At 41.4% G+C, this 14,659-nt stretch overlaps 1 protein-coding gene across 3 annotated transcripts in view; it reads left to right on the forward strand.

The window, feature by feature from the left end:
* Positions 1-14,659, forward strand: part of Col24a1 (collagen type XXIV alpha 1 chain) — a 257,186-nt gene that overhangs the window by 223,675 nt on the left and 18,852 nt on the right. For all 3 annotated transcript variants that reach the window (XM_039103871.2, XM_063282923.1, XM_039103872.2), the window contains 2 exons: positions 3,020-3,055; positions 3,165-3,191. In XM_039103871.2, coding sequence (XP_038959799.1) covers positions 3,020-3,055; positions 3,165-3,191 — 63 coding nt within the window. The remainder of the gene's footprint in view (positions 1-3,019; positions 3,056-3,164; positions 3,192-14,659) is intronic.

Below are 14,659 nucleotides of genomic sequence, written 5' to 3' on the forward strand. Positions count from 1 at the left end.
ATGTAAGTTACAAAGATCAGAGCCTAAGCCTCCCCGTTCACACACAGTGCCTTCTCACAAGTCACAGAGACAACTGAAGGATGAGGAGTGTCCGGGTGAGGGAGCTGCAGAGGACATGATCAGCCACAGGGAGGCTCGAGGAACAGATTCCTAACTTGACATCAGACTTTAAACCTTCGAATCCACCAATCTCATCCTAGCACCACTGATGTTTATAAACCTTACTTAATATTGAGAAAACTTACAATTAAATCCTCCAAGCCAGTGATTCCCAGGAGAAGCCATCTGCCCCTTAGCCCCAAAGAAATATCTGACAAAGACTATAAACACTCTCCAGGTGTCACTGCTGGACAAGAGAAACATGTAGTGACAGTTGGGCGATAGAGAAATAGGCATCCTGTAACAGAAGTCCCCAGGTTTAAATGGAAAAGCCACTCTAACCGGAAGCAGCCTAAGAGAACTCCTGAGATAAATGACAACCACATTTACAGAAAGGAAAGGAAATACGCAATTTCCACGAGGAAAAGACCACATATTCACATTCAAGGTCAAGGTCACACATTAGTTTTCTTAAATCAGATGATGAGCTATGTTACTGCTCTGGGTGTCCTGCAAATTATGGGATGGAACAGAAAGAACCTGGCATAATTCAAAGAGAATGAAGGCTTTCTGTACAGATACTCAACCCATTACCACAGTCACTTCCAGGAGGGTGGTCGCCCTCAGGAAAGTGACAGTTTATCCTTGAAGTACTGTTTGCAGTGGATAGAATGCAGATAAACTTCTTAGTGGTGTTATCTGGAGGAATAAGAGAATTAATAACACATTATGCGGTTGGAATCACAGTTTGTTTATGTGCTTGCTTGACCGGTTCATGCCATTGTTGCGTTAGGTTGCCCTGTCCTCTCTTGTTGCCTGTTAAGCATCTCATTGTATGGTATTTGTGGTGAACTGACTTGCTCTGAGGAACGAACTGAAATGAATTTGACAGTGTCAGCAGTGGGAAGACTTTGCTCATTTTTCTATGGTACATTCCGCTTTGGGGATCAAATATAGGATAGATGTTTGGTACTGAACCATCAAAGGGACTTTGTAAATGTCAGGAACATGTTGAGTGGTTCAGCGGTACATCTGTTTGTCATTTCTGCAGTGTCGATTCGGAACGGATCAAATTCACGCTCGCCGCGGCATGATTTGAACTTAGGCTGTCGCTAGTGATGCAGGCATTCCTGCGACGTAGCAGGCAGCTCCTAAGGACAGTTTTTTATTGCTCTCTGATTAAATTTATATGCATTAAAAGAGAAAACAAATTCGTAAGCCCGGACCTGCAAACCATGAAATGTCTATCAGTTGTCGTGCGAGAGTTCTCTAGGCTGCTTGAGGAACTGTGTGTTACTTGTTCTAGCTATCACAATGAATCCAGGGTTAACGGTCTTAGCAAGAAAGCGTCCTGAGTATGAAGCCAGTTACAGTATCAACATTATTTAAAACCAGCTGGATATTGATTCGTCCCTTGGCCATCTCCTAACCATAATCTGAGTCTGACTCGGTATAATGTTAAAATTCAATTCGCCATCAAATAAACTAACTTTGAGCAGATGTGCAAGGCATGAATGATGATTGCTGTTGGTGCACTTTGAAAAATGTCAGCATAACTTTTGGCTTCGAAAGTGGACCCATTCAGCCTTCCTACTTTCTAAATCATTGTTCTTCTATTATGGTGTAAGAGTTAGTGAGCATCTAGTGTGTATCAGGCACTTTATTCTTGTTCCAGAAAAGTAAAAAGCAACAGACGTTTTATCAAACCTTAGGTACTTTCCAAAATGCTTGAACTCTGAGGGATGAAGAAAAAAACCCTAGTAGAGAAGGGAGTGGGGTGGCAGGTAGTTGCAGTGGACATAGAGTTTAAAGTATCATCGAGAGAGAAGTGACGGTCCTATCCATCTCAATGGATAGAATGGGTAGGCAGGAGTGTGGCAAGAGAACTCATTCATGAAGAACCTGGGGTGCTGGCCATAGTGGTACATACTTACAATCCCTGTGCTAGGGAGACTGGCACAACTAAGTTTGTAGCCAAATGGGCTACAGAGAGAAAACCTATAGGAAGACAAGAATGAACGGAAGGAAGATGGGAGAAAGGGGAAAAAGAAGGGCAGGGGAAGGAGGCTTTAGAGATGTGCAAGTGGCTAGCTGTAGAAGCTGTGGGGGTTGTGTTGATCAAGACAACACCTTGAAGAGGAGGCAACAAGATGAGACATCTAAGAACGTAAATCCTGTGTTCAGCTGGCTTACCTTTTGGTCTTACCCCTGCTGCTCGTTCACTGATCGCTCAGTCGTTTCACTCTCTGGGGTGTGACGAGGAAATACAGTACACAGTAGCATGGGTGGAACTCAGGATAGAGTGGTGAGCCACACCGTTAACAAGTGTATAGTTTTCCCCTAAATGAGAGCCCGTTTCTAAGAACAATGCCATTAGTGTGATGGGTAGACTTGATAAACTTCTGGTTTGCAGAATGTCCACTGCCTAACCGCTTTATAGAGAGTCCACTTATGTGGACATTATTCAGATGTTGGGGGACACAGAAATTAGGCCATAATATTTGATTTACACTGAAGATGAAGAAGTATCTTGGAGATGTTTGAAGGGATACAACTTGTAGATATATGAAGGAAGACAATATATAAAAGCAGTGAGGGTTCCAGCTTTGGTGGTTAGGTGGGTGCTAATAGAAATAGATCTTACATCATTATTTAATTTGTTATTATGAGCAAATGTAGTTTCCCACCACCCACGCAGGTGTGCATGCTCACATGTGCACACGCACGCACACACTCACAAATTAAATTTCCAGGTTTTTCAAAATTGTGAGTCATAGTTAAGGGTAAAAGGCTTGATTACAGAATCAATTGTGAATCCCATGATCTGCACAGCATCAACAGGCAATGGCAGAGGTTGGATCTTGATTGATACCAAATCTAAAGCAATCTACATATTGTGTTTTGTCTTCATTTGTTTTAGGGTCCCCAAGGACCAAGAGGTCAACCGGGACCCCCTGTGAGTTAATTTATATGTATATCTGTTTGTGATTGATGAACATAGAGTTACTAGTTTGAGATATTTACTAACTGGGTTTCCTTTGTTTTGTTTTGTGATTTTGTTCCAGGGTCCACCTGGAGCGCCCGGTCCACGAGTAAGTCTTCTTTTGGTTCTATTCTGTTCTGCCTCAGAATATAATCTCTCTCGCTCTCGCTCTCGCTCTCTCGCTCTCTCGCTCTCTCACTCTCTCACTCCGTGTGTGTGTGTGTGTGTGTGTGTGTGTGTGAGAGAGAGAGAGAGAGAGAGAGAGAGAGAGAGATTGAGAGAGAGAGAGAGAGTTTTGCAGGTGTGTTGTGGAGGCCAAAGGAGGATGTCAGCTCTTCTTGTTCTATCCGTCATCTCGAGACAGGTTCTCTTACTGAACCTGTAACACTTAAGACCCAGCAATACATCTGTCCATGCTCCTACAGTTGGAGTTTGCAAACTTGCTCACCCATGCCTGCATTTTCACGTGAGTGCTGTGCTGACTCAAGTCCTTATGCTTGATGGCAAGTGCTCTTATCCACTGAGCTCTCTCTCCCACCCCATCACGTGAACCTTGACATCACATCCTTAAAGTCATCACATCCTTCTGGTATACCTTAGTTCTCTTTGGTAAGCCCACCAGCTATGAGAACTTGGAATCCAAGTCCCGTATTTCTTATCTAGAAAAGAGTGATTGCATTTCTGCTTTTTTTGTTTGTTTGTTTGTTTGTTTGTTTGTTTTTGGCTCATTTTGAACATTGAACAGTAGAAAAGCATCCAGCACAGGATAGTACTCCATTTCTTCTTGTTTCTGGGGCTTGGATCTTCATTTTAAATCTTTTTTTAACCATAATTCTTTTCTTCAGTTTTACATAAATCCTTGTCAGTTGCTGGTGTCTGGAGAAGCCATCAAATGGCTCATGTTTTTGCTTTTGATCTCACCACCACAGCCTAAAACATGCTAGGCTTATTTTAGAATTACATTTCTATTTCTTTGGCTATTATCTCTGATATTTCAATATTCTAAATTTAGATCCTCTATCTCCTATATATTTTAAAACTTCTTTGACCTCTGCTTCCTATGCAAGGTCTCTGTATACCCCCAATCTTAGCCATACCTCATCCAATTGGTCTCCTGGTCACATACAGTGGAAAGTAAACACATTTCCTTCCCAGTTGACATCCACTCTTTGCTCCAAGTAATGGTCAGCCCGATGTCTTCCAAGCCATAATCATTTCCACATGCTGTCCTTGGTTCATTTACATCATGATAGTTCTGGATAGCTGTCCACGATGTTCCGTGCTCAGCAGATTCGGAGCTCTGTATTTCCCTCAGCCTTGCTTTACAGCTGGGAACAATTTTCCAGTGACTGTCATGGATCTTTCACACTCACTATGCCTCTCAGATCCTTCTTGTCCTCTACACCCTTATAATGCAAGGACTCGACCCTTGCGTGACCAGTGTTTCCCCATCTTACCATGGCTTTGAGAAGCCAAGACTCTCCTCCTGAAACTAAGTTCTGAAGAGTGACAAAATGAATGGCAAACTAGAAAACTATAGCAAAAATGTTTGTAGTTGGGTACCTAATTAGAGGAGGTATAACCTGGTCTCAGCTGAAAGATCAATGAGTTGCTACACAACTACAATGAAGGAGACACATGAACAGTTCCTTCTTTGATAAAAATAAATATGAATGTGAATATACACTTTTAGGAATTAAGAGGCTTAAACTAGAAGATACCTATGCTTAACAAATGGGTTCCCCATAAATGCTATGTTTGATTCCTTCTTTGCCCCCACCTCGTCTTCTTTATTCTTGACAAATGTGAAAGCACATCTCATCACACTGTCTGCAGAGGCCAACATACAAACAGAGTCTAGCATTTGTGCAGGAGAAATGATAGCTGGGGGTTGGGGATTTAGCTCAGTGGTAAAGCGCTTGCCTAGGAAGCGCAAGGCCCTGGGTTCAGTCCCCAGCTCCGAAAAAAAGAACCAAAAAAAAAAAAGAAATGATAGCTGTCACAGCCTCCCTCAAATCTTCCCAATCCATCTCCTCATTACACCCTGAGATGGAATTGATAGCTCTCCCTTCTTGATCCATGTTTATTTTATGTTTGTTCCCCACTCAAGTCCTTAATACACATTTGTTGAATACATGCGCCATGTCTGCACACACCAAAACAAAACCGAAAAAAAAAAAAAAAACCATACATCACTCCTCTCAGACTACTTCGGAATGAATCCCCTAAGGAAAAGGTTTCACTTGGAGATAGGATAACAGGATTAGAAGTCTAGTCAAGCACAGTGGCATGTGAAGTAATGCTATAGCATTAATACTCAGGAAGCTGAGGGACACAAATCCAAGAACAGCTGGGTGACGTTGTGTGACCCTCTCAGAAAAACAAAACAAAGGATTACAAATCCTCTTGGTAATTATTAAGCAATTACTTCAGATTTCGGGTGTTCCCCCTCCCCAACAATCCCTTCCAACCTACCCACCCTGACATTCCCCTAAACAGGGGGATCTAGCCTTGGTGGATCAAGGGCTTCTCCTCCCATTGGTGGCCAACAAGACCATCCTCTGATACATATGCAGCTGGAGCCATGGCTCAGTCCATGTGTACTCTTTGGATGACGATTTAATTTCTGGGAGCTATGGTTGGTTGTTCTTATGCGATCACAAACCCTTTCAGCTCCTTCAACCCTTTCTCTAACTCCTCCATTGGGCACCCTGTATTCAGTTCAATGGGTGGTTGCGAGCATCTGTCTCTGTATTTGTTATGCTCTGGCAGAGCCTCTCAGGAGACAGCTGTATCAGGCTCTTCTGAGCATGCACTTCTTGGCATCAGCAATATTGTCTGGGTTTGGTGGCTGTATGTATATGGGCTGGATCCCCAGGAGAGGCAGGCTCTGGATGGCCTTTCCTTCAGTCTCTGCTCCAAACTTTGTCTCTGTATTTCCTACTGTGAATATTTTTGTTTCCATTCTAAGAAGGACTTGAGCATATGTACTTTGGTTGTCCTTCTTTTTGACCTTCGTGTGCTCTGTGGATTGTATCTTGAGTAATTCAAGTTTTAGGCTAATATCCACTTATCAGTGAGTGCATACATTGTGTGTGTGTGTGTGTGTGTGTGTGTGTGTGTGTGTGTGTGTGTGTGTTTTGTTTTTTTGTTTGTTTTTTTCTTTTTTGAAATTGGGTTACCTCACTCAGGGTGATATTTTCTAATTCCATCCATCTGCCTATGAATTTCATAAAGCCGTTGTTTTTGATAGCTGGGTAATACTCCATTGTGTAGATGTACCACATTTTCTGTATCCATTCCTCTGTTGAAGGGCATCTGGGTTCTTTCCAGTTTCTGGCTACTATAAATAAGGCTGCTATGAACATAGTGGAGCATGTGTTCTGCATTAAACCCATCTGGTTCTGGGCTTTATTGGTTGGGAAACTTTTAATAACTGCTTCTATTTCTTTAGGAGTTATGGTACTGTTTAGATGGTTTATCTGTTCCTGATTTAACTGTGTTACCTGGTATCTGTCTAGAAAATTGTCTAATTCATCCAGGTTTTCCAGTTTTGTTGAATGTAGGCTTTTGTAGTAGGAACTGATGATTTTTTGAATTTCCTGAGATTCTGCTGTTATGTTTCCCTTTTCATTTCTGATTTTGTTAGTTTGGATACCGTCTCTGTGCCCTCTGGTTAGTCTGGCTAAGGGTTTATCTATCTTGTTTATTTTTCAAAAAACAGGCTCCTGGTTCTGTTGATTCTTTGTATAGTTCTGTCTGTTTCTACTTGGTTGATTTCAGCCCTGAGTTTGATTATTTCCTGCCTTCTACTCCTCTTGGGTGTATTTGTTACTTTTTGTTCTAGAGCTTTTAGGGGTGCTGTCAAGCTGCTAGGGTATGCTCTCTGCAGATTCTTTTGGAGGCACTCAGAGCTATGAGTTTTCCTCTCAGCACAGCTCTCATTGTGTCCCATAAGTTTGGGTATGTTGTGCCTGCATTTTCATTAAATTCTAAAAAGTCTTTAATTTCTTTATTTCTTCCTTCACCAAGTTATCATTGAGAAGAGCGTCGTTCAGCTGCCATGTGCATGAGTTCTTTCTGTTGTTTGTGTTGTTATTGAAGACCAGTCTCAGTCCATGGTAATCTGATAGGATGCATGGGGTTATTTCAATCTTCTGTCTGTTGAAGCCTGTTTTGTGACCGATTAAGTGGTCAGTTTTGGAGAAGAAACCATGAGGTGGTGAGAAGAAGGTATATCCTTTTGCTTTAGGATAGAATGTTCTATAAATATCTGTTAAGTCCATTTGGCTCATGACTTCTCTTAGTCTGCCTATGTCTCTGTTTAGTTTCTGTTTCCATGATCTGTCCATTGATGAGAGTGGGGTGTTGAAATCTCCCACTATTATTGTGTGAGGTGCAATGTGTGCTTTGAGCTTTAGTAAGGTTTCTTTTATGAATGTAGGTGTCCTTGCATTTGGAGCATAGATATTTAGGATTGAGAGTTCATCTTGGTGGATTTTTCCTTTGATGAATATGAAGTGTCCTTCCTTATCTCTTTTGATAATATTTGGTTGAAAGTTGATTGTATTCTATATTAGAATAGCTACTCCAGCTTGTTTCTTGCCACCATTTGCCTGGAAAATTATTTTCCAGGCTTTGACCCTGAGGTAGTGTCTGTCTTCGTCATTAAGGTGTGTTTCCTGCATGCAGCAAAATGCTGGATCCTCTTTACGTATCCAGTCTGTTAGTCTATGTCTTTTTATGTTAAGAGATATTAAGGAATAGTGACTGTTGTTTCCTGTTATTTTTGTTGTTAGAAGTGGAATTATGTTTGTGTGGCTCTCTTCTTTGGGTTTGTTGCAAGGAGATTACTTTCTTGCTTTTTCTAGGGTATAGTTTCCTTGTGTTGGAGTTTTCCATCTATTATCCTTTATAGAGCTGGATTTGTGGAAAGATATTGTACAAATTTGGTTTCGTCATGAAATATCTTGGTTTCTCCATCTATGTTAATTGAGAGTTTTGCTGGATATAGTAGCCTGGGCTGGCATTTGTGTTCTCTTAGGGTCTGTATGACATCTGCTGAGGATCTTCTGGCTTTCATAGTCTCTGGTGAAAAGTCTGGTGTAATTCTGATGAGTCTGCCTTTATATGTTACTTGACCTTTTTCCCTCACTGCTTTTAATATTCTTTATTTGTTTTGTGCATTTGGTGTTTTGACTATTTTGGAGTTCTGTATGCTTCTTGTATGTTTATGGGCATCTCTTTCTTTAGGTTAGGGAAGTTTTCTTAATTTTGTTTTGTTTTCATAATTTTGTTGAAGATATTTACTGGCCCTTTAAGTTGGGAGTCTTTGCTTTCTTCTATACCCATTATCCTTAAATTTGATCTTCTCATTGTGTCCTAGATTTCCTGGATATTTTGGTTTAGGAGCTTTTTGTGTTTTACATTCTTTTTGATGGTTGTGTTGATGTTTTTTTCTATGGTATGTTCTGCCCCTGAGATTCTCTCTTCTATCTCTTGTATTCTCTTGGTGATGCTTGCATCTATGACTCCTGATCTCTTTCCTAGGTTTTCTATCTTCAGAGTTGTCTCCCTTTGTGCTTTCCTTATTGTTTCTATTTCCATTTTTAAATCCTGGATGGTTTTGTTTAATTCCTTCACCTGTTTGGTTGTGTTTTCCTATAATTCTATAAGGAATTTTTGTGTTTCCTCTTTAAGGGCTTCTACTTGTTTACCTATGTTATCCTGTATTTCTTTAAGGGAGTCATTTATGTCCTTCCTAAAGTCCTGTATCATGAGATGTGGTTTTTAAATCTATATCTTGCTTTTCTGGTGTGTTTGGATATCCAGTATTTGCTTTTGTGGGAAAACTGGGCTCTGATGATGCCAAGTAGTCTTGGTTTCTGTTGCTTAGGTTCCTGTGCTTGCCTTTTGCCATGAAGTTGTCTCCGGTGTTAGCTTGTCTTGCTATCTCTGACAGTGGCTTGACCCTCCTATAAGCCTGTGTGTCAGCCCTCCTGTAGACCTGTTTTCTTTCAGAGGGATCTGGGTACAGAGAGCTATGGGACCTGGTCAGTTCTGGGCACAGGCAGCTACTGAAAGGGTCCTGTCCCAGGCTGCTCCTGGATTTGTGTGTCCTGAGGCCTCCAGGTGGGTCACTCAGAACAGAAGAGTTGATCTCACCTCTACTCGAAGGTGTATCAGTGCTCCTGGCGACTGGCTTTTAGCTCTGGGAGCAGGCAGAAACTGGAAGGGTTCTGCCCCTGACTGCTACTAGGTTCCTGTGCCCAGAGGGCACAGAAGGCACTAGGCGAGTTTCCCTTGTGCCAGGAATGTGAGGAGAAGTAGTTGTCCTCTCTGAGCTCTCAAAATTGTCTGTACCTCTGAAAGTCCAGCTCTCTTCCCCGCGGGATTTGGGCACAGAGACCACAAATCTTATCTTAATAAAAATCAACTATTAAAAATCCTCAGCACATCATTAGTGGTAAGCCATTTTATCAGCTATATTTTTGTGTCAACCTTGTCACGGTGTAAAAATGTCTTGCTGTGGGTGTGTGTCAGTATATGTATGTGTACGTGTTTGTGTGCATGTTGATATACATGTGTGTGTCTGTGTGCATGCTTGTGTATATGTGTTGGGGTGTAGTAAGACAGAGACAATAAAGTTTCAGCTAATTGTTCAAGGGTCAACTGTGAAATTTGAAGATGTGGGTTGAGCAGTGGCAGACAGGTCCTGGCTTCAAGGACCACAAGTACCTCCACCACAGAGAGGGTCAAGTCCTAGAATTGATTCCTAGTCCTCGATGTTGTCACTATCTACCTACCTTGAGACTTTAGAACTCTGAAAAGGGAAAATCTCCAAAACCCTGAGGTGCCCAGGTTAGATCTGTGTCACCCCCATGAGCATAGGAGAAGAGGACTGCATTCTGGCAGAATAGAATGAAGCTTACCTCATTCCCATTATTCGAAACTGTGAGGTGTCTCAGCAGCTCTTAACAGTACGCTCACTCCTTATTCTGTTTCCTGTTTTATGTGCATGTTTGTAAAAAGGAAAAGGGGGGTTAAGTGATTTCTCACATGATAATGTGCTCTCTCTTTTACTAGACTACATGAGGAGGCTGTTTTGTTTTATTTCATGCTGCCCCCTTTCTCTGTACCTAATGATAGCTTTATACTTAGATGTGGGCAGTTTCATGCCCATATTTAAAGCATGATGTGATTTTCATGTTATAATATGTTCTCTTAAACTGGAGTGCATAAAGCCTTTTTCTTTCATTTTTTCTTTTCATCCCTTCACTGAGCACAGAGCTTTTCCTGATTCTTTGTTTTGAAGCAGTGTCCCAGGCTCACCTTGTGCTCAATTTCAAGTGCTGGGATTACAGTGTCGCCACCACACCCAGCTCCACTTGGAAGCTCTGTGCTCAGATGAGGACACTCAGAGCTGTTACAGAATGACTGTCCATGAAACGCTTAACTCAGTCTGGCTGGGTTTTCAAACTTGTCTCTTGAGAAGAGACAAATCAGCATATGGAATTCCCACTAAGTGCCAATGAATTCCCACTATGTGCCAAAGAGTCAAGTGGGCATTGGGAATATAGTCCAGGGATTACAGAAATGTGAAGAATGCCCCCCCAAAAAGAAAAATTTCATGACACTTAATCATATGGAATGTCTTTGTTTTCTAATGTCTATTTCTAATGTCTAATGCCTTTTTCATTGAGCTGTTGTTTGCACAGGCCATGGTTAAAATGATGGGTGCCTTGGCATTGTTAAGTACCAGCCTCTACTGGTCCTCATTGTATTCCTCACCCACATATGATCAGAGAAGGTAGACCACTCATTGCGTTCTCTCGTTCAATCTTCTGTTGGCGAACATGTAAATTGTTTCCAGTCTTTGCAAACACAATTAGTCAAATGTCCTGTCAGTACACCTATCATTTTATATATGTAGAATATCCTTAGGACCAACTGCAAAGGTGAGATGTAGTTAACCAGCATCCCTTCCAGCACCCCTGGGACAAAGCGCATAAGAGAAACAACTCAGAGTAAAGAGTTACTTTGACTCGGTTTCAGAGGTTCTGTGAGTAGCCACTTGGCTACATTGTTTCTGATGTCACCGAATATCAGATGGTAACCAAGTGAGGGGAGACACTGACATCCCAGACCTCCTTTAGCCCAGCCTGGCCTTGAACTCATAGATCTGCCTGCCTCTGCCTCCCAAGTACTGAAATGAAAGGCATGTACCACCACTACCTGTCCCAAACCTGCTTTAAAGTCATATTCCTGACAACATAGCTTCTTTGTAAAAGACCCCATCACCGGAAGGTCATACTAGTGGCCAAGTCTTTCATATGTGGACCTCTGAGGCACTATCCAGATCCAAACTCTGCTGAATGATCAGCATATGTACATAGCACATTTTGGCTTAGTATATGTAACTTGAAAATTGCCATTTTGAGCACATATAGATGTACTTCTGGCATTGCTAATATCTACGGTTTTGCAACTGGTGTCAGCACCGGGTTCCAGACCCTTTCTCATCTTCCCAAGTTGAAACTCTGTCTTCAAACCAATAAGTCCCAGTTTTCCTTCTCTCAAGACCCTGGCAATCACCATTCTCCTATCTCAGTGAACTTGGCTAGTAGGTATTTCATACGAGTTAATCATGTGACATTTGCTCTTCTGTGGTTGAGTTACTCTCGTAGTATTCCTTGACCTTTCATCCTGTCATAAGCAAATGTCAGAATTTCATTATGTAGGCCTAAATAATATTCCATTAAGTTTATACAACATTTGGTTTGGTTTATCAAGATGAATACCTACATGGCAGCCATCTTTTGGGCCTTTTGAATAATAACACTATGAACACAGGTATATAAATACCTGAGCCCCAGTTTCTGACACATTGGGTACATAGCTGCTAATGAAATTGTTCAATCACACAGTCATCCTATAAACTTTGGAGGGACCACCATGGTGAGATACACAGCATCTGCCCACTTCCTTTTGGTTTGGCTTGGTTTTTATTTTTGAGTTTATAATTACAACATTATCCCTTGCTTTTTCCTCCCCACAAACTCTCCCATATGCCCCTCCAACTCTCCTTCAAATGCACGGCATGTTTTTTACTGCAGTTGCATACATTTGTGTGTGTGTGAGAGAGAGAGAGAGAGAGAGAGAGATTATATATACTTATATATATATGTACATATATATATATATATATATATAATTCAACACAGAATTAGATTGTCTAGTACCACATGGTCATCCCTGAAAACAGACATACAAGTAGAGTTATATGAACAGAACAGATTGTTTAGTAATAGTAATTTGTATGTTTAGTAAATATATATACATATATATTAATACAGCTTAGTAATATATAATAATATAGTTTAGTAATGATACAAATAGTAATATAGTTTAGTAATGATACAAATAGTAATATAGTTTAGTAATATATATATATAGCTTATATAAATACTTAGGATTATAGTATATAGTTTAATATATATAAATACTATATAATATAACTATATAATATAGTAATATATATATATTACTAAACATAACCTGTTCTATCATATAACTCTACTTGTTTTCAGGGCTGACCATGTGGCACTAGAAAATCTAACTCTGTGTTCTTCCCCAAGAAATGCCACCCGTCCCTATCCCAGCTTTCTTCTGTTGCCTGTATCTCTTTGTGAGCGGATTAGAGCTCATGGGCTTTTCTCTGCCTATTTGGTTGTGTTGGTTGGTGTCGTCCTTGTTAAGCTCATGTTTGGGACATCATGGTGGTGAGATTTCTGGGTTAAGGCCTGCTCAGCCAGACGGAGACCATGCCTGGTACTGGAAGCCTAACTGCTCAGCACTAGTGGGTACTGTGTGATATTGGAAGCATAGCTATTGGATATTGGACACGAAGAAAATCTACAGCCACTAATTTCCTAAACCAATATAATCCCTAGCGACAACCTATAGCCATTTGTCCTTATACCCCCAGTTAAGTGTAGTCTTCACCCCTCATCAAAAAACTGTCCTTTGCTGCAGATAGAGACTACTACAGAAAACCATAACCAATCAAACTTTAGGGCTGTGGAGGCCAGTCCCAGTGGTTTGGTACTGTGAGACAGGATCTTGCTGGGTAGCCCAGGATGACCTAGAATCGCGGTGTAGCCTAGGCTGACCTCACGCTCTCAGTCACCCTCCTCTTCATCCTTCCAAGTGCGAGGATTACAAGCCCTCCACACCCAGATGAGTACCCTCTCCATCTCTGGAGGAGTTGGGGCAATACTTAGGATTAAACCCAAGACCCCACATATAATAGACAACTACTTGACCACTAAGCTATGTCCCACCCCACCCCACTTTTTCTTTTCACACCAACCATCCTAAAGATTATGAAGGTATTTCATTGTGGATCTAAATTTCATTTCCCCAAAGAAGTGTCAGTTAACTCTTTGTACACATTCTTTGAAAATCGTTTCATTCAAGCCTTTTACCCGTTTTTTAAAACTGGAGGGCATGACTTTACATCCGTTGGTTGTCAAAGTTTTGTATAGATTATAAATACTAACCCTGTACCTGATATGTGATTTGAAATGATTTCCTTCATTCCATACACTGTCTCTTTAACTCTCTAGACAGCACAATCTGTCTACCATTTTCTCCTCTTAATCTCTCTTTGGAGACCAGTCCAGGAAGTCACTACCAAATACAACATCATGAGCGTTTTCCAATTTTAGCTTTTATATTAAAGTCATTGACCCCTTCTCGAGGAGCACTTGCTAACTGTGTGTATAATATGAGGTCTGGCATGACTTGTTTGCATGTGGACACCTTGGACCACGGCAATCTGTTAGTCACAGGCTCTCCTTTTCTTGTTGGATGGGCTTGGCACTCTAGCCTAAACTTTGAGCACAGATGGGACGTGTTTCTGGATTCTACTTTCCACTCATTTGATCCGTGTGTCTGTCTTCTAAGAATAGGAAACGGTTTTGACTGCAATGGCTCTGAGTGCATTTAGGAGTCAGAAAGTGACTCTAAGACCCCCATTTTGTTCTTCGGGATTTCTTTGTCATTGCTATTGGGTTTTCTGTTTGTGTGTGTTTGTTTGTCTTAGTTCACCATGGGCTGAAACCCGTTATGTAATCCAGACTAGCTTCAAACTCCTGATCCTACTGCCCAGGCCTCTTGAATGCTGGGATTACAGTTGTGCACCCCGACACCCAACTCTACTTGGCTCTTGCTTACTGCTCTGACTGATGGAAGTCTAGACTACCGGTATGGTTTAAGTGTGAAATGTAGCTCACAGCAACTCATGTGTCATGGCTCCTACTGGTGGCACAGCTTTGGGTAGGTTGGAGTGGTTCGAAAAGAAAATGGCCCCCATAGGCCTGTAAGGAGTGGCACTACTAGGAGGGGTAGTCCTTATTTGAGTATGTGTGGCTTTGTGTGAGGAAGTGTGTCACTACCTCTGAATCTACATACAGAACTCACAGCTACCTCTCCAGCACCATGTCTGCCTATGTGCCACCGTACTCTCCCCCATGTTGATAATGGAATAATCCTCTGAACTGTAAGTCAGCCCCT

Source organism: Rattus norvegicus, chromosome 2, assembly GCF_036323735.1.
Source record: "Rattus norvegicus strain BN/NHsdMcwi chromosome 2, GRCr8, whole genome shotgun sequence".
In the NCBI taxonomy this organism is placed as follows: domain Eukaryota; kingdom Metazoa; phylum Chordata; class Mammalia; order Rodentia; family Muridae; genus Rattus; species Rattus norvegicus.